This window comes from Acanthopagrus latus, chromosome 24, assembly GCF_904848185.1.
Source record: "Acanthopagrus latus isolate v.2019 chromosome 24, fAcaLat1.1, whole genome shotgun sequence".
Classification (NCBI taxonomy): Eukaryota; Metazoa; Chordata; class Actinopteri; order Spariformes; family Sparidae; genus Acanthopagrus; species Acanthopagrus latus.
In genome coordinates this window covers 14,471,571-14,498,089 of record NC_051062.1, presented here as the reverse complement: position 1 = coordinate 14,498,089, position 26,519 = coordinate 14,471,571, and the positions used below count along the sequence as shown (strand labels likewise).

The 26,519-nt window shown below is 42.8% G+C and overlaps 1 protein-coding gene and 4 long non-coding RNA genes across 16 annotated transcripts; 4 read left to right on the top strand and 1 right to left on the bottom strand.

Moving 5' to 3' along the window:
* Nucleotides 1-247: 247 nt before the first annotated feature.
* On the bottom strand, nucleotides 248-20,678 carry ptprnb (protein tyrosine phosphatase receptor type Nb). Of its 3 annotated transcripts, XM_037091021.1 has the most exons (23): nucleotides 20,549-20,678; nucleotides 15,157-15,207; nucleotides 11,165-11,275; nucleotides 10,981-11,086; nucleotides 10,738-10,891; nucleotides 10,218-10,659; nucleotides 9,849-9,992; nucleotides 9,548-9,582; nucleotides 9,254-9,435; nucleotides 8,942-9,028; nucleotides 8,361-8,440; nucleotides 8,202-8,266; nucleotides 6,294-6,503; nucleotides 5,866-6,171; nucleotides 5,638-5,785; nucleotides 5,397-5,470; nucleotides 5,235-5,312; nucleotides 3,484-3,603; nucleotides 3,159-3,325; nucleotides 2,446-2,499; nucleotides 2,035-2,099; nucleotides 1,840-1,913; nucleotides 248-1,367 (listed from the first exon to the last, which is right to left on the bottom strand). In XM_037091021.1, the coding sequence occupies exons 1-23, from the start codon at nucleotides 20,625-20,627 to the stop codon at nucleotides 1,296-1,298; spliced, it is 2,904 nt and encodes a 967-aa protein (XP_036946916.1). In that variant the 5' UTR covers nucleotides 20,628-20,678; the 3' UTR covers nucleotides 248-1,295. The 3 variants fall into 3 exon arrangements, with proteins under 3 accessions (XP_036946916.1, XP_036946915.1, XP_036946914.1); XM_037091020.1 differs by lacking the exon at nucleotides 8,942-9,028; XM_037091019.1 differs by having other exon boundaries at nucleotides 1,296-1,367; nucleotides 8,942-9,435.
* Nucleotides 1,334-3,281, top strand: LOC119015328. Its single transcript, XR_005073300.1, has 3 exons — nucleotides 1,334-1,472; nucleotides 1,582-1,732; nucleotides 3,146-3,281. It is a non-coding gene; the product is annotated as an uncharacterized LOC119015328 (long non-coding RNA).
* On the top strand, nucleotides 3,611-8,912 carry LOC119015312. 4 transcript variants are annotated; one of them, XR_005073283.1, is made up of 5 exons: nucleotides 3,611-4,664; nucleotides 5,136-5,344; nucleotides 5,640-5,807; nucleotides 8,364-8,492; nucleotides 8,772-8,912. It is a non-coding gene; the product is annotated as an uncharacterized LOC119015312 (long non-coding RNA). The 4 variants fall into 4 exon arrangements; XR_005073280.1 differs by having other exon boundaries at nucleotides 8,364-8,890; XR_005073281.1 differs by lacking the exon at nucleotides 5,640-5,807 and having other exon boundaries at nucleotides 8,364-8,890.
* Nucleotides 9,343-25,049, top strand: LOC119015305. Of its 6 annotated transcripts, none has more exons than XR_005073272.1 (8): nucleotides 9,343-9,484; nucleotides 9,866-10,039; nucleotides 10,225-10,457; nucleotides 10,967-11,079; nucleotides 11,178-11,320; nucleotides 13,724-13,835; nucleotides 15,133-15,260; nucleotides 24,992-25,049. It is a non-coding gene; the product is annotated as an uncharacterized LOC119015305 (long non-coding RNA). The 6 variants fall into 6 exon arrangements; XR_005073273.1 differs by having other exon boundaries at nucleotides 24,995-25,009; XR_005073271.1 differs by lacking the exon at nucleotides 24,992-25,049 and adding an exon at nucleotides 15,517-20,999.
* Nucleotides 22,059-23,930, top strand: LOC119015304. 2 transcript variants are annotated; one of them, XR_005073267.1, is made up of 5 exons: nucleotides 22,059-22,295; nucleotides 22,929-23,077; nucleotides 23,343-23,380; nucleotides 23,481-23,559; nucleotides 23,820-23,930. It is a non-coding gene; the product is annotated as an uncharacterized LOC119015304 (long non-coding RNA). The 2 variants fall into 2 exon arrangements; XR_005073266.1 differs by having other exon boundaries at nucleotides 22,070-22,295; nucleotides 22,987-23,077.
* Nucleotides 25,050-26,519: the final 1,470 nt, after the last annotated feature.

Here is a 26,519-nt window from a genome sequence, read left to right as displayed (position 1 = left end):
TTTAATCTCTCATTTGCTGGCAATGAAACCTCTGAATGTCCCTGAATGCACCAATTTTTTAGTCATTTGACATCATGATTGTTTCATGACCTCTTCCTCACCATAATCATCATCTTCATAGAGAGGACTGTGTGTGGATTTTGATCCTTAAAATCTAGAGATTTTACAAAAATAAACATTTAAAAAAACTGAAAGACTAAGAGCAAAAAACCCAGCTGTACAATCAGAAGTCACACGAGCGATTGCAGCACTTAAACACAAAAGATTTATTTAAGGTCTCACAGATACAAAATAGCATTTCTTGTTTATCAGAATAGCATTTTATGTTTTGTTTTTTTGTTTTTTTTATTCATTTTCTGACTTGCATGAGGTATACAACAATATATCCAGTGACTTCAAACGACCTGAATGGCACACAAAGAGACGGACGTCATACGTATTTTCTGCAGGTGTTAGTCGTCATGTGAGGAGAGGAGGGAGGCTACAGGCCGAGCAGGAAGTGGAAACAATCAGTACTTCACCAGGATCAGAAACTTTAAGTCCTCCATTAGATCTTTTTTTTTTCTTTTAAATCTCATCTAGATTCTTTTAAATCATTTTAAAATCAGTTTTGCTTCCATGTTGACACACGATGACCCAACTGCAGCACAATTTCAACAAACTTCAACCACATATAAGAGGAAAAATAGTGTTTTTGCTTCAATCTGGATTAAATTGGAGCACAGCTACCAGAAATTCAGGCTTAAGATTCAGTAAAATAGTCTGCGGCTCGTTAACGTGCAGTCAGAAGGTGGGAACGTTATGTGACCCTCTGGAACCTGTCGATCAGTGAATACGCTGAGAGGAAACGAGCTTTATGTCTGGAGGTGATCACACATATTTTAAAATCTGAATTATTTATATTTTAAAGTGATTCAAGAGCCTTTATAAACTGTATTTTGATTTAATTCCGTGCACTGTTTTGTCTTACTATCAATCAAGATTTGAACATTTTTGTCTTTTTTTAAAATTTGAAATTGCCTCCAGAGGGATTTGAGTAAAATACGTATTAGTATGATGCGACATGCTTCTTTCTAACCTCTGAATGTCCCTGAACGCATCATATCAGTACCATGTGTACTTAAAAGTCAGATTTTAGGTGTTATGATGCCTTCAGAAATTCTTTCAAATTGATTGACATCACGGTTACATTTCATAACGTCTGTCTTCATCATGGTAGAGAGAAAAGGCCAGGTAGGAGAGGAGTCTGCGAGTCGAGGGGGGCGGACAGGAGGCCGGTCTGGGTCGTACTGGTTTCACTGGGGCAGGGCTTTGAGGATGGCGTTGACCTCCTCAGCGACGGCCGTCAGGGCAAACTCAAACTGGTCCTGGAGCCAAGAAGACAGACAAGTTTCCTTCACATCAAGTCTACAATGCAACCTGTAAAATCAGTAAACTCTGAAAGTTAACAACTCAAGTCAAGATTAAAAAACGTTTGTATTTGACCATCTGAATTATGGGTTTGAGCTCCATGAATCAAAAGCTTCAGACTAAATAGCACAAGTTGAACCAGATGTTTTGTGATTTTTTTGGTTTTGGCAGGTCTGATCCCGGAGCATTTTAAAGTCGGACATGGAAATGGAAACTTGAAAACCTCCTCAGAAGCTCTAGCTGAGAGTCAAAGGAAGGATCAGCTGTGGCGTTTAAACATAATCACTCCAGGCTTCATTGAGGAGAGAATGAAACGATGCAGGTAGGAAGGTCACAGCAGCACTCGTATATGTAATTCTACTCCTTGTTTCTCTGCTTTGTGAACTTCTGGTTCCATGCTGATGGAAAAGCCCCTTTAGTGTGACTGACCTTGGTGCGAACCATCCCAGGTCTCTGGTCTCGGACGTGCTCCAGTGTAGCGGCGATGTCGATCTCTTTCACACCTGCAGGAGAACAGGTGGACACATGAACGCACAATCTGAGATTGTTTCTAATGTCTCATGTGTTCTGTTTGTGTAATATCTTTATATTAGATACAACCATAACATCCATGAAGTACATCACCTTTAGCCATACGATTGAGAACCATGTCGATCAGGATGTAAGTCCCAGTCCGGCCTGTGCCGTCACTATGGAAACAACATAGAGCAAACTTTAATAAACAAAAATAACTATTAAAAACATTTAACTTTGTGATCGAATGTGAGCTGAAGACAGTTTTTGAATACAAACACTTCAGTGGACTCAAAGCTGTCTGTTGTTGCAGCTGTCTGCCACCATGTGGAGTTATGTGGTACTACAATGGACTGCATGCACAAATTATACTGAATCATGAAAGGTTTTTACATGAAAAGTGACTTAAATGATTATTAAAACACCTCAAACTGAATGAGTTATTAGTTTGGGGTGTTAATGTGTCTGCAGAACTGTGTTTATTCTTCTGATCTGACTGATGAATCACTGCTGAAGGTTTACCTGCAGTGAACGATGATGGGGCAGGATCGTCCTCGGTAGCACTTGTTCACCTTCCTGAAGAGAGAAAACACGACAAGATGACGACAGTCTCTATTACTGCTGGTTTATTTTTAGACTTATTCATGATTGTTTTCAGCAGTTCTATGTACGTATTTGTTATAAATTATCATCTGTGTGATGAAAAACTGAAAAGTGGCAGAAACTGCTTAAGAAAAGGTGGATATGCTTCAGAAACACGTTTCTTTAATGTTGTTTTTAGATCATTTTCATCTCATCTGTCGTCTTTTTATTTCTGACAAGCAAGATGAAAATGAAGAGGATAAGGGCCAGTGTCAAAGTTCTTTTTCTTAGATAGATAGATAGATAGATAGATAGATAGATAGATAGATAGATAGATAGATAGATAGATAGATAGATGGGAGGGTAAAAGGGGTTTTCGGCGATGGACCTCCTGCTGCAGCCACATCAGTCCATGATCATTTTTGTGACTATGCAACTGGAGCCAGACTACTAGCTGCAAACCACAAGAATGACACAGACAGACATGTTCAAATTAAAGGAAGCTGACCTCCATCGCACAGGGTGGGAGGACGGGAGGAGAGGAGGAGAGGAGGAGGAGAGGAGGAGGGATGGAGGGGAAAGTTTACAGGATGCTCTCCTGTCCTGCTGTTGCTGCAGCTGACTCTGTGTGGATATCCAGGTAGCAGCAGTACCTGCGGAAGTCCAGCAGGGGGCGTGTGGAGGTGGGGATGCCCTGAGCCGGCCAGCTGAGGAAGTGGAACTGAGTGAGAGTCCTGGTCTCCTGCGTCTGCACGTTCTTCAGGTAGAAGCTTCGCACCAGGAAGTCGTTGCACCAGATGTGTTCCGACACCAAGTTCACCTGGACAGAGAGGAAAGCATCAGCTCCTGATGGACTGAGACCAATCAGACATGTCCTCAGTCCAGTGGCGGCTCTTGGGGAGGCGCAACAGGAGCCAAAAAGCCAGCCCCAACCTGGCTCCCCATTAAAACCGGTCTAGAACCGGCACTGGTCCTCACCTCGTAGATATGGTAGAGGGACGAGCCCTCGTCAGGCCAGTAGCGATCGCACTGTTTCTCTCCATCCTCCACCAGAGCCGTCATCATCACAATCACGGTGCAGCCGTTCTCCCAAACCATCTACACCACAGAGAACCAAGAACTTACTGTGTAACATCTGTCAGTCAGTGAGACGGCTTCAGTCATTGATCATGTATCATAGACAGAGTGTGATTTTGGAGTTTTTACGTCAGAATTTAGAAGAAAAAAAAAGTGCCATTTTTACTGGTGATACACAATTTTAAAAAATACAGAGGAAAAAGTGACACAACTGTGAAAACAAATCATTGAAAGTCTCAGAAGAAGAATTTTGAATTCTTTCAAACTTTATTGTTTATCAGAATTTTGACTTGTTTCCAAAAATTCATACTTTTTCTTGGAATTCTTACTTTTTGTTAATTCTGTCTTTTCCCCTAAATTCTGACATTTTCTTATTTCTGATGTTTTTTTCTCAAAATTCAGACTTTTCTTTCTTGTATAGGTGGGGTTAAAAAAGAAATAAATAACTCCCTCTTAACACTTTACACCCGTTTTCCAATAAGCACATTTCAGATGATTTCGTAACGGTTGTTTATATGATTTTAATTTTGAGCAGTTTTATATTTTCAGATCTAAATAAACATCCACCAGACTAGAAGCAATAATTAGGTCTTTAAGTGTGAAGTGAAGTTTTTTTTTCTATTTTTCTCTCCTGGTGCTCTAAACCGGGTGGGGAACCTCCGGCCTCCGCGAGACTGTTTGGTCGGGCCAGCGAGGCAATCCATGAAAAATTAATTCAGGAAAAATGATTACAAATGTGTAATTAAAAGCCCCAGGGGGAGGGTGTCTGTCTTTCCGGGCCAAGATCAAGGTCATTGAACACAACATCAGCGTAACTGTCATCACGTCACGTCCTCAGTGATTGACAGGTGTCAACAGCGGCAGGAGAGACAGCCGTTAGCTAAAACGGAACATGGCGACTAGAAAAAGAGAAGTAGAAGCGGAGTTTCTCTCTCCGGGAGAAATAGACGAAGGAATTCTTCTTTGTGGAGGTGAAAGTCTCGTGTGCCCGAATAAAGTTTCCGCTCTCTGATGGAGTTTGAGTGGCAGCAAGCAGTTTTATCCAAAGCGGAGAGACCAGGAGACTTGACAGGCTAGCTTCGGTGAGTTAGCTAAATGCTAAGCGGTATATTTCTCTTTTTTCTTTTCTTTTTTGTTGTGTTGGCTGTTTATTATTTGTTTATTGTATATATGTGTATAGGTTTGTTTATGTTTTGTTTATGTGAAAAAAAAATGCTAAGCGGCAGTGATAAAAAAATGCAGCCCTCAGATGTTGTTTTTCCAAGTGATTTAAAGCTGATATATGAGATTTTAGAGGGCTGGGTTTTTTAATATCACATCAGAATGCTCTGAAATGATTTGAGGTACATTATAATGTTATCTACTGCTCAAACTACTGAACATCAGCGACTATAACACCAACAGGAACAGATTATTAAACTGTTAATTGGATTAAAACAGGAAGTTAGACTCGGATGGATAAAATTATAATTGGCTGAAACATTAATTAATGGTCATGATATTTATGTTACTGCAATCAAGTTAATGAAGGCCATAAAATTATGTTTCAACAGTTGAAATGGCCATCGACAGAATAAAGGTTCCCCACCCATAAACTCGGGTAAGAATCAGGAGAAAGAAGACAGCTGTAGTTTGGTTTGTGTCTCACCGACCTGCCAGAAGTCAGAGATGGTGTGCGACAAAGGGCCCTGGGTGGCGATGTAGGCCGGCATCCGGGGGTCATGTTCAATCTGAAGAAGGTCAAAACAAGATAAAGATGCAGGTAACAGACAGAAAGTATTGATCTGTTGGATGAAACGTGAGGTCAGACTTACTATGGTGCTGGCGTTCATGTAGTCGGAGCGTGAAGGGTTGACCTCCGCCTTCAGCTTCACCCTCGAGTGGTCATCTGTGGAGTAACAGTGACATTTAACCCCTCAGCATCCAGTTTCCTGAATATTCGAGATGTCTTGGACACATTTCTCACAAAGTTCCTGCCCAGCCTGGCATCTTTAAATCAGAGTTTGGGTGTTTTTGGTGCTGTGGGGTGCCTGAAGGTTTAAATGAATAACTCACAGGGCACCGAATCAGGGCAGCGGTTCTTCTTGGCGTTGGCTTCGCTCTGAGCCACGGAGACGGCGCTGGGCTCGGCCTGGTAGGAGCAGAGAGCCTCCCACTCCTTCATCAGACGGTCCTTGTTCCTCAGGTGGTCCTCCATGTAGGCCTGAGGAGGAAACAGCAGACAGGTAACTCAAAAGACTCCAGTTCTTGACCTTAACAACAATCAGTGTTTCCTCTACTGACCAGTATCATGTGACCGGTGGAGATGTCCATGTTGGCCTGCGCCGGCTCCTCGCACCATGACGGCGTGCTGCTGTGGGAGCTCGGACTGGGCTGGGCGCCATCGCTGAACTGGGACGACACGCTGCTCACCCTCGAGTCGGCACCTCCGCCCCCTGTTGCTCCTGCTCCTCCTCCTCCTGCAGCGATACTGGCACCACCTCCTCCTCCTGCACCTCCTCCTCCGCTCGCTCCTCCCACGGCACCGAGGGCGGCAGCCTCCAGGCGTCCGAAGGCGCCTTTGGAGGCCATGTGCTGGCGACACAGGTCCTGGTGAGCCAGTTATGTATGTTACACTGCTTTAATTCACTGCTTGATTTAGTGTCGGGCCTCATTACAGAAGACGTTCCTCGCTGCCTGCTTCAGGTTCAGAGATAGAAAACTAGTCTCACCTGGTACTCCTGGTGGGTGAAGCTGCCTCCCTCCGGTCCCAGCCCCAGCTTCTTCGCAGCCAGCCGGTGGGCGTGGTGACGCAGGCAGGCGATGGTCATGGCCGCCACCAGGATGCCGCCAATGCAGGCCATGGCCACCAACGTGGAGAACACCCAGCGGGAGCTGGGCTGGACTCGGGTCGCCAGGGGCAACGCCTTCACATCATTCCTCTGAGTTAATAAGATAGAGAGAGGACAGTAGGATGACATAACTTCAAATCTGAGCACACGGTTGAGTAATGAGGTGGAGATGATGATGAGGAGGAGGAGGAGAAAGAGCAGGAGGTATCTCGTCCTTTGTCCATCTCAGCAGGAACGTGGGGCAGGAATGTGCAGCAACAGGGTAACATTAGCTTCTCCTACAGGCTAATGCTAATGTTAGCTTCTCCATCAGGCTGCTTCATGCACCGCTGCACACACGGCTTCTATTCTTTTACTTGTTATCTATAATAGTCCATCTCTGGTTGTATTCATGTTCTGTATGCATGATGTATCTGTTTTAACTTGTTAAATTTAACATAAATAATCTAATCAGTTCAATTAAAATGATGCTTTAATAACACATAGAAAAAACATGTTCACATACACCAACATGTGCTTCATCACAGTGATCCTCCACCCTCCACTCTGTTCGCCTCCTTCTCATCATCCTCTCCCCGGATGAATTGTCTCTCTTGACCTTTCGGACCTCCTCCTTCCTCTCCGTGGGCCTCAGGAATGTGAGGCGCTCTCTCAACCAGTGTGTGTGTGTGTGTGTGTGTGTGTGTGTGTGTGTGTGTGTGTGGTATCTGAGAGACATTAAAGCTGGGGGGTAGAAACTTCACCTGCTATTATAAAGGGGCCCCGATGAGGTTCAGTGTGAGCGAAACTGAAGAAAAAAAAGAAAATGGATGACGGGGCAGCATGTGGGTGGAGGACCGAGGTGGATTTAAAGGTGCTTCACTCAAGTTCTCTTCTCTTTCTTTGATTTACGGCGCCGCCACACAGTTAATTTATCACCGCTCGTAAAGAAAAGGACATAAACATTCTTTAAGATCTCTGCAGACGCCTCATGATACGTGTTTCAGAGACATAAAAGCTTCACGTCTGCTTTAATGCTCAGTTTAAAGAAAATACACACTAAAACTGCAGTTTTATAAAGAACATTAAACAGGAAATGATCCACATCATCTGGATAAAGAGGGTTAAGAAGCTCATGCGACTGACTTAATGAAATATAACAAGTAAGAATCATAAAAACTGTCATGACAAAACCTATAAATTGTCTCTAGAGTAGAAATGACCTCAAATTATTTATAATGTTGTAGTAATAAAAGAGAATAAGTGGAATAACAAGCACATTAAGTCCATATAACGTCACTTTAAACTTGTTATTAAGTCTTTTTTACAGGAGTATAACTCCATCAACGAATAAAACTTTATAGCTCAGTTAATATCAATAAACTCTGTCTGATCAATAACAAAATAAAGTGTTAATGATCTGATTAACACTCACCAGACGCTCGGTGCAGAGCTACTCTGCTCTCGTCCTGCTGCTCACATGGACCCGGAGCCAGAACTCAAGCGGGTCAGGTTAGACTAGCTTCAAATACACTGGACTTCCTGTGCTGACTTTCAAAATAAAAGTGTTTAAAAGTCTCATTTTGAAGGAAATACTTTGTACTTTTACTCTACTACATATATTTTATTATTATTTATTTTTTTGATTATTTCTGTTGGCGATCAGATAAATCAGAAACACGCTGAACATCTGATCTGATCATCAATGATAGTTTATACAAACATGTAATTATGTTTAATTTGCTTTTACTCAAGTACGACTTTTGGTACTTTTTAATAGTAAACCCATTATATACCAGCAGGACCCACCTCTCCAACTCCACCCTGCAGAACCTTCAGGCCCGTCTCAGACTCCAAGAAGTTCTTTTCTGCAACTGCAGGAACGAAACAGCAGAACAAAGAACTTCATGCGTGGAGCAGTAATCGATTACTTGGCTGTTTGTATCTGAAGCAGCTGCTGTGTCTCACCAGCTTTCTCCGCCACGTCTCCGGCCGACATGTTGTTGGAGTTGGGTCTGATTCTGAAGGTGATGGCGGGTCCGAACACACTGCAGACGGACACAAGGACAAATCCGGAGGACAGATTACTTTACATGTCAGGTACTTCAGTTACTTTACAAATTAAGTAAACAGACCTGAAGTGAAGTTGTTGTTCTTTATTGTAATTTATTATAATGTGATATTTGAATTTTAAATGTTTTCTGGGATATTTTCTTATTTCTTTCTTTATTTCTAAGTAAAATCAGTTCACTTGCTTCCTGGTGTTTCTTTTGTTTAGTTTTATAAAGTGTTATTTTTCTTCTTTCTCTCTTTAATCTTTGCACGAACATATTTGTATTTTTCAGATTTATCTTCTTGACTTTTTATGTTTATGAACAGTTTGTCTGCAGACCAGCTCTCCTCAAGAAAGTGTTTTATTTAACATGGACTCAAAGTTTTAAAGTGAATCCCATGAAATCAAAGTCAGAGGTCCAGTCGGTGAGGAGGAGGAGGACGAGGAGCAGGAGGATGTTCAGGCCTGCAGCTCGGGGAGGTCACAGTCTGTATACCTGATGTTGATGAAGGCGCTGGTGGAGAGAACGATCCTCTCTGACAGACGCTCCAACAGACGCACACCATCGTTCAGACTGAGGGGGCTGAAGTGACACACACACACACACACACATACACACGTGAACATAAACATAATCACGCACACACGTAAACACACAGAAACAGACACACACATAAAGAAAAACATAAACACACACACATTGAAAAATACACATTCATATACAAACGTAGACACACACACACAAACACTCACACACACGAGGACGTCCTGATTGGTCAAGCAGCAGGAAGTAACAGACATACTGCACCTCTGATTGGTCACGATGTATCCGTACTCCTCGCTCTTGGCCGCTGGCTCGGTCTTCCTCAGTTTGTCCTGATTGGCTGCTGCACTCGAGTCCTTCTGGACTGCCTCCGGTTTGGGGGACTTGACTGAAGAGGGCGGAGCCTCGGGGGCGGCCATCTTGTACGCCATGGACCCCTCTGTGATCTGACGGGTAAACGTTAATAAAGGCCTAAGTGGTGAACAGTAGCAGAAGGTAACTAAGTACTTTTACTTATTTCTTTGCTGTTACTTTTAGAGTAAATGTCATGATGCTCACCTTCTTCCCTGGTGCAGAATTACTTCCATATTTATCTGAACAATAAACACAAACAGAGTTTAATAATCAATAATTCAAGACAAAATATATTTAGATGTTTATTAAACGACATTTTTGATGTATAATTTGTGGTCTTGTGCTTGGACTAATTTTAAGAACTTGATTTCTCCTCCATTGTCTCGCTGTGATAAAGAACTTACAGCCTGCCAGACGAGTGAGGAGAACGATCTGACAGCAGGATCTCATCAGTTTAACAGCGGCAGTAAAAAGCATGTTTGTCTGCGACCTGAAGACGACCGACCTTTGGTTTGTTTGTAGGCGTACGAGTCGTCCAGCTGCAGCTGCTTCAGAGCGGCCGGCAGCTCGTCCTTCTGCTCGGGGGACAGATCCTTCACATCCAGGCCGTAGTGATCCAGCAGCAGAGCCAGTCTCTGCAGGGAGCGCTCTGAAAGACACGGCTGCTTCAGGACTTTACTGGATCTTTACTCTAGAGTACATGAGAATTTATACTTCATCTCGTCAAAAGTTAAAAAACGGTTTAGAGGACACTGGTTTTATGTTCGACATTAAATAGAAGATAAAATCTGATGTCAGGTAATAATATTTTATCTCCAACATCATGAATTCAGAGAATAAAAGTTCCGTCTTTTCTTTCTGTATTCTCTCTCACCATCCAGTCCTGACAGGGCGTTGTACTCGTCCTTCGTCTTCTTGTCCGCCGCCTGCTGCTGCTGCTGCTGCTGCTGCTGCTGCTGCTGCTGCTCTCTGAGCTGGGCCACCTGGGAAACGTAGTCCTCGCCGTAGTCCAGCGGGAAGTCCAGGTCCGGAAAGAATGAGGAGGACGAGGAGGATGATGAGGAGGGGAATCCTGCAGCGGCTGCCCCTCTGTGGCGGGAGAGGGACTGCACAGGTGAGGAAGATGAGGAAGAGGAAGAGGAGGAAGAAGGGGAGGTGAGGTAAAAGGAGACCAGGTCCTGGAGGAGCTGCTGGTCTCTGTCCAAAGTGTCTCCTCGGGATCTGGAGCGAGAGGCGGTAGTGAGGAGCGGGAAAGCTGGATTATCGTCCAGAGAGTTGAGGGAGCGCTCCTCTTCCTCCTGGTAGCCGTACTGCTGCTGCAACGACAACCAGCGTGAGACGTTTTGGCCACTAGGGGGCAGAAACACTCCACAACTACCTGAAAAACACCTCACCTGGTGGTAGGTGTAAGGGTCCAGCAGGGGCGTCTGCATGCGCACGGAGGACCGGGAGGGGTCGAGGATCATGTAGTCCGCATCCTGCTGCATCGTCTCGGGGTCAGCAGGGCCACGAACCCTCCGCTGAGTCGGGCCCGGCAGCCTGGACATCCTGGGAAATAAAGACTTTGCACTCAGTTCAAAACCTTCTTTAGATTCTTCTGAATTCTTGTGTTGTTCTCTACAGGACTGATTTCTTACTGTCTGGGCAACTTCTCGTTAACTTTGGAGGACGAGCCGGCGGTGGGAACACGACTCAGCTCTCGGCTGATGATCTCTTGAGTGACGTCGTCCCTCCAGGTCAGACCTGCGCCAGAAATGTCAGCCAGAGCTTCCACAGTCTAATTATCCCGAAGCTTCAAATGTCACTGTAACAGAGACTCACCTTGCACCATCAGGTCTTTGAGGACTTCCTGCAGTCTGTGCAGGACCTGGACAGACACCTGGTACCTGACGGGTTCCTGGTGAGGAGACTGGCACTGTCCGAACAGACCGTCTGCACAGGAAGGAGGAGGAAGAGGAGTCAGGACAGCACTGAAACGTAAGTTTACATCAAAGTATAACTTGAAGAGTCGTCAGGATGTGTCTGACTGCACTGCAGCCACAGATGAGTCACATTCAACTCTGGAGTGTTTGCAGAGCCGTCTGCAACACAAAATCCTGTTCACAAATACAAAATCACACATTTTCATTCACATACAGACGTCTGTCTCGGAGATTTCTGCCTCAAATTCAACAAAAATCCAACAGCAAGTCTCACACTACTGCACAAGGTGTCTCAAGATAAAGATGACAGGTTGTAATATGATTCATAAATAAGACAAAAATATCAGCTACACAAATTATGTTAATGTTTTCTTTGATTTTTGTCTCTTTAATATTTGATATTTTATAGTTTTCCCTCCTTAAGGTGTCACTGCTTCATTTAAACCATCACAAGCCAAAAATCTAAAACTTAAACTAATTCAAACAAAATCCGACGTTTTTTCAATGCAGTCTGGAATGTGTTTTTGTTACTCAAATATTCCAACACACGTGTTTTAATACACAAACTCTAGACACAAAGTAGATGTTTAAAAAGGGCGGTTCTGTTAATGGAGTCTGGAATGTGTTTTTTGCTCAGATATTCCAGGTACGACAGATTACAGATGTTTAATTTCAGTCTTTAAACGCAGTGCAAAATATTTTACTCATGTCTTCTAAGAGAAACAAGTCATTTTGTTAATGTGCTCTTGAATTTTTATTAACACAGTTTACAAATGTTTAAAGACACAAAATCGAGGGTTTTTTTAATGGAGTCTGGTGTATGTCTGATTTACATACACATATACATAAAACAATCTCTACCACACAACTTATGTTTATTTTTGTCAGATATTTGATTGCATCATTATAACCTTTTTGTTGAACTGCTCCTTTAAATGGAAACCAGCAGCTTTACATCCATATTTTGAGTTCTGACCAAAACAGCAGCTCAGTTATTTTACACGATCCGACACAAAGATGATGTTCACTGAAGGAAAAACCAAGAAGAAGAAAATACACACAAAAACACACAAATACACACCAGGAACCACTTGAACACGGATGTGGACACGATGTTCAGACACGAGTAACCGACACACACATTTAATGGCTCGTGTACGATATAGTGTGTGTAAACATATACACACACACCAGAAACACACAGTAAACATTCACACACACACACACAATTAACACAACAGACACAGTGAAATATGTACACAAACATACAGAAAAGCTTGCAAGTACACGCTCAAGTACACACACACACGCACACGCACATTGTGAAGCGCTGTGCTTCACAATGTGCGTGTGCGTGGGCCGCGGTGAGTCATCACCTCTGTCTCTAATCAAACACACACACACGAGGGAGACACACGGTCGTCAGGCAAGTGATGTCACTGTTGTCATAGAGACGGCCGGGGCGAGCTGCGATTGGCCGAGCGCGGCTGACGGAGGGAGACCTTGTTTACGTTGCACTCTCGACTCTTCCTCTCTCCTCTGTCTCCATCACTTCTCCCTCCGTCGCTCCTTCACCCTCCCGCTGCCGTGAAGAATCTCACACACGAACCAATCGGATTTCACACACTCGCATTTCAGCACAATTACACACACACGTCACAGCAACACACACTCACACACACACTCCACCTGTCACACTGAGAGGAAGCACACACTCAAATCTGTTACGTCTGATGAATTTAAATGATTAAACAGATGATTTGTGTTTCAAAACACAAAACGTGTAGTTTTGTCAATGCAGTCTGGTAGAAATAGATTATACTCAAATACTCATGATAACAAATGTTCAGCGACACAAAATGGTCTGTTTTTTAAGTGCAGTCTTAAATTTATTTTACAAATATTACAAATGACGCGTGTTTAAATGGACAAAATGGGTCATTTTTTAATGCAGTCTGGAATATAAGTTACTTAAACTTACTTAAATGTTCTAAAGGTTCAGAAAAGATATAAATGTATCAGGGCAGGTTGTTTTTCAAATGAGCTGGATGATTTTACTCGAATATTCCAGAGGTTCAACACAGACTGGATGTTCATAGACACTAAATTAGTAGTTTTGTCGGTGCAGTCTTGAATGGATTTATTTTGCTTAAGTGTCTGAACACAGATTACAGATGTTTGTGGCTACGAAGTGTTTTGTTTCTGAACCCAGTCGTCTTACAGATGTCAAAGAACCTGAAATGGGTTATTCTTTTATGTGCAGTCTGTTTTTTTATAGATTTATGTGCAAATATTCCAAATGACAAGTGTTTAAATGGACAAAACAGAAATAATTTATTGATCGGATTGAGGTTTAACAGATTCCAGATGTTTCAGGCTACAGATATCTGTAACAGTCTGACATGTGACGTGTTCCTCCCTCTGTGATCGTTCACACGCTCTCACTCTTCATTTTCAGCTCCTGTTCCCCGAATGTTCCCGTCTCTGGAAACAGGGAACAAAACATCCTCAAGGCGGATTCACAAACACACACCCATCAATAATACAGCTGCCTCTGAAGGCTGAGACAGGTGCACGCTCACGCTCGTGCACGCTCCTGTAATGACATCCTAACCATGTTTGAACGGGCAGGAAGGAAGCAGGAAAACCCACCGGGATGATAGACGGGCACGTTAACGGCTCCCGACTGTGTGATGGACAGAAGACACGTCACGGCTTCCTGAAGCGTGTCGCTGCAACTGCAGCCCCCTGGGAGTCGCTCGCTATTGGTCGATTTACTAGTCTCGTCACGTTGCATTCAAGGCACTGTAAATGAGAGCTTCATACGTGGGACGACGATGTTGACATCAGCCTCTCAGAGGAGCCTGAGACGTTTTCACTTGAGAGGAGACAAATCATCAGAAACATCTTTTCTCCCCTTCTCGCTCTTGTGATTGTTTGACCTTTCACACAGAAAGTCACAATACAAACTGGATCCACTGAGGACGGTGGAGATTTTAAATGTCACTCTCGTCAACAGCTCGAATTAAATTCCATCACCTTCGTTTTACTGAGACGGCAGCAGACGACAACGGGCTAATAAAACTGGAACTTCTTTTTTTTGTTCAGAACACAAAATTAGTAGTTTTGTTAATGCAGTCTGGCTTGTGTTTATTTTTAACACATTACAGATATTTGAGGGGACAAAACAGGCTGTTTTTTGAATGAAGTCTGGTGTGAATATATTTCATTCAAATATTCAAGGATGCAGAATTAGAGGTTTCTTTAATGCACTCTGGAATTGAAGTTCACTAAATGTTATAGATGTTCAACACAAATTATAGCTGCACCACAACACAAAATCAGTTATTTTTCAATGCAGTCTGGAATTGGATTGATTTCAACCAAATATTGAAGATTACAGATGTTCCGGGACATGAAGCGAGTCGGTCAGAAGAAGTGTCTGAAATAAAATGTTTTATGTTATAAAATGTTCGGATCCGTTTCATTTTCTGATCTGAATGTTTGTGTTTAAAGTCTTCTTCCTCTTCCACTTTATTCTCCTGTAACTTGTGTGATGTTGGTGTTCAGATTGAGTCTCTTACATGCTCAGAAACGTTTCTTCCTTATTAACATTCAGCTCAGTCTTGTTTTTAAAGCTGCCACGAGGATTTAAAATGTTGATGAAGAGACAAACGTCCTCTGGCCAGTTTAGAGAAGTGGTTTCACATCGTTATAGCATGATGAATATTATTCTGTGTTCAGGGTCTTAAATATTCTCGAGGTTTAACACAGATTAGAGATTTAAGACCCCAAAATCTTTAGTTTTATTAATGCAGTTTTGAATGTGTTTTATTTTGCTCATGTTTTGTTTGTTTCTTCTTACAGATCAGGTCGAACCTGAACACTCACCATCGTTGCACAGCTGATCTCTCGGGCAGAGCTTCTTTTCAAACAAACAACCTGCAGAGACGACAAAGAGAGAAACATTAATCCACAGGGAGAAAACTGAACACGTGAGCGTTTCTTTATATGTAACAAACACTTGTAGGTTTTGAGTCTGAATTTGACAACTCAAGGTCTCGTTATTTGACTTTTTGAACACTTATGAAACTTTGACTTCAACCTGATGCACAAATTAAGATAATTAAAGGTAGAAGTGATTCCGGGGAAACACCATGAGAACAGATGACACACGACACTGGACATCAGTGTGTTGTTGCTTAGTGATGAGAGTGTGTGTGTGTGTGTGTGTGTGTGTGTGTGCTACAGTTGACCTTTTCACAGGGTCTAATCAGTTGCGAGGCAGTAAACAGCAGCAGATGTGAAGCCCTCCGCTCGGCTCTGTTTGGTTTTCATCAAGGATTTATATAACGCTGCGTATTATTCATGTTTCCTGTGATAACGTGAGGAAACACACCTTCCTTCATCTGAGCTGTTCATCACTAAAATGGGGCGTCGCTGAGTTCGAGCACAAGAAACTGCAAAAATCTCCTTTTTATTTGGGTCACTTTTTGAGATAGTTTTGGAGGAATAAAAACCCACACTGACGGGAGGAGAGCTCAAATTACTTTTTAACTTTTAGGATTATAAGTGGATTTATCTTCACTCCTGTTTGTCAGTAATCTGGATGTTTGGGGAGAATAAACACTCCTGAAATCCTAAAAAGTAATTGATCAAAGTAAGTCAAATGTTTTTCAGTGTTTTTGTGATACCTATTGAATCTGTTTTCCATCCAAAGGCAAAAAAATAGAAGATTAACTTCAGCTTTGAGGGCCAAAATTGTATAACTATGAAGTGTCACAGTTGTAAATCTGGTATTTCATGTCAGTCTTTGATTAATAGAAGAATTAACTCTAAATTCGGTCGACAGTGTTGCAGAAAAAAACTCAATCTGAAGACAAAAATAACTCCAGCTGTCTGTAAACCAAAACATCCTTCAGCTAAATCTCCGTTTCTGTTGCTGTTTTCTCTGACACAGTCGGCTCGAAGCCTCTGGACGACTCGACTCGTGTTGTTTTTCTTTTACCTGAAATCTATAAAACCGTCGGACAGATTATCGACCGCATGACGACACAAACAAAGTGCCCTCGCGGCGGCTATCTGAGGGGGAATCTCCATTAAACGAGCGAGCGGCTAAACATAGAAGCAGAGAGATCCTCCATCCGTCCATCCGTCGCCTCCTCCGTCCAAACTCCACATGATGACTAATCTGTCCTCCGCCCACACGGCCCTCCTCCCTCCTCTGTTATCTCCTCTCTCCACTGTCTGTTTCCACAAGATCTCATCTTCCTGCAGACTGTCCATCACTGTCACCGCCACACGGCATTCAATCACCTCTGCTAACACACACGTCACCGATTCATTACCAGACATTTCACTGTAATTGAGTTTCTAATGAGCAGACGGACAGTTTGTTTAAGAAGATCCTGCCAGAACCCTGAACAACATTTACAAGGTCGTCGCACGTTTGTAGCCTGAGATCAACATTTCCATACAAAAGTTTCAGGCCTGTTTTCATCTTAAAGATCTTTGTGCAGGAGTGAAACAGGAAGTGGTCGCGAGATTGAGTCGCTCGGTCAGCCGAGGATGAAACACAAAAACAATTACAGCAGATCAGGTCTTTAAAGCCTCTCTGTGGTAATGATGTAATGAACTGAAACACAGAAAACAAAATGGAGCCGGCGCTGCGTGTAACCACAGAGGAAACTTGAGATGTGATGGAGGGTGGAGAGCCAGACGGAGGCTCTCCACACCACCTACTCTCTCCTTCATTAGTTTGAGTTGGAGAGGGAAGTTTGAGAGTGAAACACTGGAGGAGTTTCCCCTGAGAAACATAAAGAGCTGCTGCTGCTGCTGGAAACACCACAGAAGAAGAAAAGAGTCACTTTTGTCTTTAAATGAGACTTTAAAGTCTTATAATCTTTAAAAAAGACACAATTCAGCCAGTGTAGGAGTAATAATGGGCTTGTTTTTAAGAAATCAAACAGCGACCTTTAATTTTTCTTCCTTGTTTCAAGACAATAATTAAAAAATAATCAAAGATTTATCACTTGTTTTCAGTGAATTGAAGATGATTTGTAGCAGGAGTCAGAGCTGCATCGCTTTCATGACTGAAAGAAAAGTTTAAACATTTAAATTAAGAGCTGACTGAACAAAAAATTAATCAAATAAACATAATTTGGAGAGAATCACTTCCTGTTTGCTGCAGCTGCTGACGTCTAGAGGCATAAAAACAAGCAGCAGTCCCGCTCTGATATTTGTTATGTGAACCAAATCAGGCTGACTCATCACCAGCTCTGAAACTGAACTCCATCGTCATCATCATCAGAGCCTCCGCGTCTCGCTTTTATCATCCATTAACTGCCCGCCAGATTGAATCCAGTGTCATTTTCATAATGGTGCTGCTGGCATTTGTGCCGGCTGCAGCTGCTGAGTGTGAGCTCGTCCTCCGGCCTGCAGGCTGACGGAGGATGTCTGAGGTGGAGTGAGTCAGCCGGGCTGAGTGGCAGCGGAGGCAGCGAGGTTACAGCCTTCCTCAGCTCGGTTCACCTTTAAACCTTTAACTTTACACCGACTCACACTTACCTCTCTGACTGGAGCTCACTGTGGGCTACATGCAGGAAGAGACGTCTGCTGGTATTTCTACTTCCTGCTCATCAAGAGCTCTGACTCGGCCTCCACTGACCACAAAACCATCAGTGAAGGTTAATAAGGTCTGTGGTTAAACACAGGCTTAAAATATTTACACATGTTGTTCTGTGACATAAAATACACCAGTTAAAACCTCAAGTTTCAATCATAAAGATCTTATGTGTCTTTAAAAACATTGTCTGCTAACAAGTGGCTGCACGGTTACAGAGCTTGTTGTGGTTGTTGCTGTCAGACGGACTCTTCAAAGCAACCAGACTCCACTGACAAAAACAGTCATTTTACCTCACAGTTGCTGGTTGTGTGCTGCCATGATCGCTTTGATAATTTGCGTTAGCTTGTGACTTTGGTGTTTACAGACACATGTTCAGACACAGAAGTCACACAATAAACTGAAAGTACTATCTGATCAAGGTAACAGAAGACCAGCAACTCCTGTACACTGTGGAGGCAAAATTACTGCTTTTCTTAATGGAATCTGGTGTTTGAGAAGAGTGCATATTTAGAATAACTTAACTGCTTTATTTATCCGTCAGCAGCCCTTTCAGATGTGGAACTAAACCTGTTAAATTGCTTTCTTCAAAACAACCAGACTCCCTTTACAAAAATAGTGATTTTACCTGGCAGGTGTTACGCTGCCTCGATCGGTCAATTTGTTTGAGTGATTCTGTAGCTGTGACGTTTGAACAGGTTAGTTCAGAAATCAAAGTCACACAATAACACAAACAAACTAACTGATCACGGTGGCAGTAGACCAGAACCTCTTATATATTCTGCAAGGTAAAATCACTGTTTTTCTCAATGGAGTCTGGTGTGTGCGAAGAGAGGATAAATGGATACAGTTCCTCTCAGAAAATGGGAAGGTAAAGCAGTGAATATACTTTAAATAATGCATGAACTTGAACTTAATCACCTATTCAGTTGATGAATTGATGATGTGTTACATCAGTAGATATATGACTCTGGCACCAGGAACCTTTAAATATCTGTACAACAAACACAGCAGCACACTGAACGTCCACACAGAGCATCAAAATACCATTTTAAGCCGTCTACAAAGTCACTGTTGAACCAATAATATCCTGCAGGAGTCCCTTAGGAGTCTCTATGAATGATGTTTTCCTTTGTTTCTTGGTCCTAACGATGTTGAGAGAAGAGAAATCTGAAACAGGATTTAATTTCCTCTGCTGTTCGCTGTCCATGGTGCTGAAACACTCGAGACAGGAAGCCAGAGATCAGCTCTGACTCATAACTGTGCGTACGACTCGCTACATCGCACTGTTATCTTACTACAGGGATAAATAATTAAAGGTGAGGTCATGATTGATTGTCTGTAGCTCTGTTATGGGCTATTATATCTATCAGTTCATTAAAACATTTATATTAAAGCTCGCTACAGTGATTGTATTCATGCAAACCACATCAGTGAGGTCCAGTCAACAAACAAGTAAGCTGAGAAAACCACACCACACTAATACAAAGTCTCCTGTAGTCCCAAATATCCACCAAAACTCAGTATTCAGTCATTACATGGAGACAAAACTGCAAAAGAAACCGTGATTGTTGATGCTTTTTCATGTTTTTATCTGGAAATGTTTGTAGTTGTATGTGTTTTGCTCTTTGAATAGTCTGTTTTTCCACCTCAGATCTTGTTTTTGACTGTTCTACATGCACAAAGTTAGTGTATAAGTAAGGAAATAAAGGACAGTAATGAGTGTTTTCTCCTGTTAATCCCAGACAGTGTGTATGAAGTGGACCTGGTGTGTTTTGCAGGGCAGCTGCAGCTCATCTGCTGGGTTAGTTTTCCATTTTGAAAACCATGAACGGAACCATTGGATTTTTTGGGAAACATCTATCAGCATTTTCCACCATTTTATATTCTATCAAACAACTAGTTGATCAACCAAGAAAACAGCAGACCGCTTGACACTGAGAATAATTGTAAATCTGCATCATTCAGTCGTTTCTGTATCGGGTCATGTTGGCTCCTGACCACAACAAACCAAACCCTCCTCTCTCTGCAGGGCTTCTCTCCTGCTGTTTGTTGTTGTGTTGCAGGCTGAACGACAGAATGATTCACTCGGGCAGACAGACACATCCGAGCTGACCCGCGGTCAGTGCGATTACATCAGTGACGCAATTTATCCCCATGTAAACAGATCAGGGGAGGCAGGAAACACACAGTGAAGTGAGGCAGGTGGATCTGATGCACCAGAGGGAAAAATGTGCAATAATAGTTAAAACTCACTATCGGATTATTATCGGAATATAACATCCAAACTGTTTCTTCTTTCATTTGAAGGATAAAAAGAGAGTTTAAAGCAACTTTAAAGCAGTGATTTTACGCAAATCTTGGGGTTTTTTTGGAGAGAAAAAAAAACCGAACCTCATAAGAAAAACTGCAGATTTTAGAATCTACTCAAACAAACAGAAACATAAAGTTCTGTAAGCTCGTTCTAAACTCGCTGCTCGGCCCAACAGTTACTATAGGAACCGGTTACAGCCGCTCGTCACCGGGGAAGTCGTGATTTACGCGCCGCCCGCCTGGACGCAGCGAGTTCATTACGACGGGAGCGCATCCGTCTCCATCAGAGCCGGATCGAACCTGATCCGTCTCCATCAGAGCCGGACCGAACCTGATCCGTCCTCTTACCGTGTCGGGCGGCCGCGCAGAGCCGGCAGGAGGCGGTGAGGAGGAGGCACAGAGCTGCCAGGAGCCGCGGAGACCTCATGGTACATCCAACACCCACCGGAGCGGAGCGCAGCGAGGGAGGAGGAGGAGGTGGAGGAGGAAGAGGAGGAGGAGGTGGAGGAGGGCAGAGCGGCCGCTGCTGCTGAGCTTCTACCAGCTCTCCATGTCTGAGGAGAGGCTGCTGCTGCTGCTGCTGCTGCTGCTGCTGATCGGGACTGATGGAGAGGAAGTGAGAGAGAGAGAGAGGAGGAGGAGGAGGAGGAGGAACCGCAGGAGGCGCCACACTGCAAGAAATATCAGAAGAAAAGCTGCTCGGTACTCCATCACAGTGGTGGAAGAAGGAAACAGATCAGATATCTTCGCTAAACTCTAAAAAGTACAAATCAAACGGTCATACCTGAGTAAAAGTAAAGATATCGTGTTCAGATATTACTTGGTGATAGTGAAGTTGTGAGGACTGTGAAGATTGTGTCATTAATCACACAAATGATGTTTCTTAATCTAAAAGATAATTCCACAAGTCAATAAAGTCGCTGTTTGTCATTAAAATAGTGAAATATCTATTTTTGTCGCTCAGTAAACTGTAGTGACCGGAGGAGTACCAGTTACGGACAGTGGGCGCTAGGTGGCGCAATGACTCATGGGAGTGTAATGTCAAGTTCTCATCAAGCTGTTAGTGTTCAGATATGTTCGGTTTTATAACTTTCTGTACATGTTGTGAGTGTTAGTTGTGTCCTGTGATGTTGTAGATGTGAGTGTGTTATATTAGCATAAACACAAATTTTACACTGTGCCACCATGGCCGAATATGATAAAGCGAGTAATGGCGTCCATCTGTTATGTTAATCATGGAGGGTAAACTTATTGATGTGTAATGCATCGCGATTTGTGACATAGTGCTGCTATTCAGCACGCTACATGTCGTCAGTGACGAGAAGTTTGTCACCGCTGTCGTTGTGTACTGTGTCCTCAAAAAAATATGGAGTGAACATTACGGAACATACAGTGTAACAGTCGTTACAGTGACGCCAAGTAACGATTAATTAGTTCCTGAAGTCCAGCGGAACTCCGACTACAATACTAGTATTAAATGGTCTGTTTACTTTTTACAGGGCGTCTGTGTAGACGCCTGAGGTCATTGTCCTCTCCTTATGTCGTGTATGACATAGAAAGGACTGGCTCGCATCATAATTGTTATGTATAATGCAACATCTCATGTATTCGTTTGATGGACTCCATTACTCGCTTTATCATATTCGGCCATGGTTGCTCAATGTAAAATTTGTGTTTATGCTAATATAACACACTCGTCTTTAGAATATCACAGGACACAACCACAACACTCACAACATGTACAGAAAGTTATAAAACCAAACATATCTGAACAATAACAGCCTCATGAGAACTTGACATTATACTCCCATGAGTCATTGCGCCACCTAGCGCCCACTGACTCCAGTCACCACAGTTTATATAAATGTGTGTATATATGAAACTGCAGGTCACGAAATTATATCCAACATTTGTTTCCAATACAATCCATATAAAATGATCATAATTAATTTATTTATACACTGAAAAAAGTTAAACGTCTGTATCGTTCACGTGATCGCATGACGTCACACTGGGTTGTTTTGCTGTCCGCCATTACGTCGCCACAAGCGGGACGTCAGTCAGCGAGCTGGAGCTCAAAACTGTCGTAAAGAAGGTGAGAATAAAACATGGTTACTTTCTCTGCATATTTATAGTTTGTGGCAAGACGGGAAACTACTTTAATAACTGCTGTGTGTTCAGATCACATGCTAACTACAGCTAGCTAAACTACAGCTAGCTAAACTACAGCTAGCTAAACCACAGCTAGCTAAACTACAGCTAGCTAAACCACAGCTAGCTAAACTTTGTCACCTGCATTAGCACACAGTGAGGTCAAGGTGAAACTCCGTATTATAATATATGATATATAATATGTGCATGAAAAGATTGAGCAGGTCAAGATTTCAAGAGGGTTTATTGTCCTTCCAGCCACACACACCAATAACATTTGCCTTTATATGCGTCATTTTGTTTTTTAAAGATCAGTGTTGAATTCACAAGAATCACAGCTGTTCCTCTTCAACAATGATTCCTAACACATGGAACGGAAGCAATAAATTTAATATTGTAGGGGTGTAACTGTAGAGAGGAAACACTCATTAGACGACACTCAGGCTCTTAATGTCTTAGATTTTCAAACTGTTATCAGTAGATTTAAAATAACTCTGCTGCCCCCTGCTGGTGAATAATATTTACTCTGTGCTGTTTTCTCTTCATCTTTATCTGTTGATTGTGAAACACTTTACAGAAATAACCTGCTTGCTTGCCCTAAAGTCCACTTCCTGTTCTTCTCCTCCTGGACTCAGATTCCCATCATGCAGTTCTTCACTGTAACGCCGCCCTCGCCAAAGGCTTCCAGAGGGATGTGGAGACCAAGACCACATTGAGTACAAAAGGGTATTTATTTATTGAATCACTCTTATTTGAATTCACTTGGAAAAACAAGACTGAGTATGTAAAGAGGAAAACACTATTCAGTGTAGCTGTTTTATCTCCATCTGTTGATTGTCCATCACAGAAATAAACTGTGTTAGTGTCCTGAGCTTCTCCTCCTGGACTCAGATTCCCACATTGGAGTTCTTCTGTTAGTCCCTTTCCTTCCAGAAAGAAAGTTTGGGAAGAGTATCTGAAATCTTTTTTCAAATCTCTGTTTTCTATCCAGAGCGATGAATGAACAGAGAGGACCTGGAGGAGACTGTGGTGAGGGGCTCCCACTAAAGCTATGGAAAGATTTTATTCCACAGGAAATAGTTTGATTCTGAGAGAAAACGAACAGATACTGTTGTCTTTTCATTGTCAGGTGACAGTGAGCCAGCTGACCCACGTACCTGCTGACGGTGATCACCTGGCAGATCTGCTACAGCAAGAAGCTGTACGAGGTACGTGTTTTACTAACTTTGCATGTCAGTACTTTTGGAACCTCAAATAAAGTTTTTAATTAATATTAAGATATGGCTGAATGTGCTCTCTCCTAAACAGAGTGACACATAACTTTTCTCAGGTTTTATGAAAGCGTATTTAGTGATTCACTCTTATTTCTATTCATTTGGAAAAATCAAGACTGTGTATTAAATGATTTACAAACTATTAACTGTATATTTAAAATATTCACTCTGCTGAACTTGGCTCTTCTCCTCAGATTCTTCATGTCATATTGGACGAGGATCTTATGGACCTGCTCAATCAACAAAGTGTCACCAGATGTGACTTGATGATTATGAAGTGAACAAATAAAGATTTGCTTTCATGATTCTGTCTAGTTTCTTTTGATGCAAGTTCTATAGTAGTGAAGTCTCGTAGTCTTCTCTTTGCTGTCGTGTCCTCGATCAAACTAAATGAATCTTTTAAAAAAACAGTTCAGAACTTTAACTGTTAACCTGCACAGGGACGCTGAAATAGGTTTCATGTGAGCAGGGTCGGTTCTGTCTTTCTGGCGGCCCGATGCAAGAAGCTGTTCAGGGACCCTTATGTCCTCAAACTAGGATGATAATACAAGGAGAACCATGTGGATCCTCTACAGGACCAGAACCATGGAACTGATGCAGAGCTCCTCAAACATGTTTATTTTACACTGTAAAACATTTTTAAACTTCAACATCCTGGTCCGGTGGTGCTGGAGGCGGTCCTGCTGCTTCCTGGTCCGGTGGTGCTGGAGGCGGTCCTGCTGCTTCCTGGTCCGGTGGTGCTGGAGGCGGTCCTGATGCTTCCTGGTCCGGCGGTGCTGGAGGCGGTCCTGCTGCTTCCTGGTCCGGCGGTGCTGGAGGCGGTCCTGATGCTTCCTGGTCCAGCGGTGCTGGTCCTGATCTGCGGCTCCAGAACCTTTCAGAACTGCTCCTGTGGTTACTGAGTAAAATGGATCCTCAGCAGATATTGACAGTGTATCACTGAGTTGTGTTGCACTAATGCAGAATGTGTTTTATATTAAACAGTGTAATATTCAGCACAGTGTCCCAGTCGGCAGTGTGAAGCAGTTTTGGACTCTTTGTGCTTGTCAGAGTTAAAAATGAAGATTAATGACTGACGAGCACTTTGTGATACTGAAGGAATATTTGTTACAAAGTGGACGTCTTGTGTCTGCTGATCTGGTCTGAACCTTCTGTGGCAGAACTAAAGCTCAGATATAGTTTAGTTACTTTAAACTGACTTTAATTTGACAAAGTAAGACATCAAAAACATAATTAAACTGTAGGAGTGATTGTCACAATAAATATTCTAATAAACGTGCTAAAGAAAGACGCGACTAACTCAGCAGAGTTAATAATCCAACAATAATCCACCGACACAGTCCATAATAATCCACAGTAGGCCGAGGAGAGGAGGTCTGAGACGGACCAGCAGCTCCACCGGACCAGGACCCAGCAGCTCCACTGGACCAGGACCCAGCAGTCAGGACAACACACCCTCCCTCCCAATGTAACGCTTGAGTTAAAGCTCCGCCCCCTGGTGACCAGCATGGGAACACCTGTACCTGCATCCTGTTCAACAGGCGCCTTCAAGCTGAGCTCCTGCAGCAGCCAGATGATGATGTCACAGCTGAGGGGAATCAGCTGACCACGTTGAACTAATATGCATAAAGACACATGAGATGAAGCGTTTTCTTACAGCGACATTATTCACAGTGAGTGAAATCCAATAATCAGAGCAGGTGAGTGAGTCAGATGGTCCCGCTGCATCTCATCACACGCACAATATCTCAGCAGAATCCTTTGTGTTGTTACTGTGACGGGAACAGAAAGGCTGAATAAGAGTGGACAGGACAGTAACACTGAACCTGTGTTGTCTGTAGGTCACCACTTCTCCATCATCACCACCAGCTGACACAACTCGGCAGTTAGCTGACGACATCTTTCAGGGTTGTTGCGTCACATGAAGGATTTTATAGGTTTCTTCATGTTGACGGTCCCACAGCTGCGGCCACACGGCTGCTGCTGATCTCACAGTCTGAGATGTTCCAGTACTCATATCGTCTCAAAAAGGAAATCAAACAACACATCAACACAATCAGTCAGTGTGAGAATAAGGAAGTCATAAAGACTCTGATATTATTCTCCTTGTTTTCAACTGTGATTTTCAACTTCAGCTTGGTGACATCACACCCTCACTCCATGTGTTCATATTCTGTTTGTCAACAATAAAAAAAAAAAATTAAAAAAAAAGGACTCGCCGAATCACACCTTGACCTGCTACACCTGTCAGGTGGGCGGCTGCTCTGATTGGCTGTTACTATGAATTATTTAGTGCACATAAAAAGAAAACCTTTATAAAATCGTTCACTTCAACTTGTGAGAGAAACGGCAGCAAAAAAACAAAGTGTTGCATTTATATTTGTGTATATTTACAGGTGAGCTCAGGTGAGCAGAGTGTTGCAGGATTTAATCTCGTGTTCCATCAAATTCCTGTTATTTCAATAAAGAAATAACTATATTACAGACATTTAGATTGGAAGTGAAAGCAGCCCGGGGCCATACAGGAGGGAAAAGCTTCAATCCCAACAAATATATAAAAACTGATATAAAATGATTAAACCGTCATCACTGAGCAGATATTTCAGATGTAATAACATGAATGATGTCTTTGTTTTTCCTTGTTTTTGGCAGTTAAAGTTAAATGTCACATTGAGCAGAAGGTAAACATTCACACTGAGCGACCACCCCCCTGTTTCTGCAGGAAATGGTTTGGTCCTGCCTGTCATTTCACTGATCATCAGCTCTCTGCCTGCTGTGATGAGCTCCAGCTAACAGCTGAGGGCGCTGCAGTGACGTCTGACAATGTGCTGCCTGGTGTCCGCCACCAGAGGGCGCCTGCGCAGTGGGTGTAGTCGGCATGGGCGGAGTCAAAC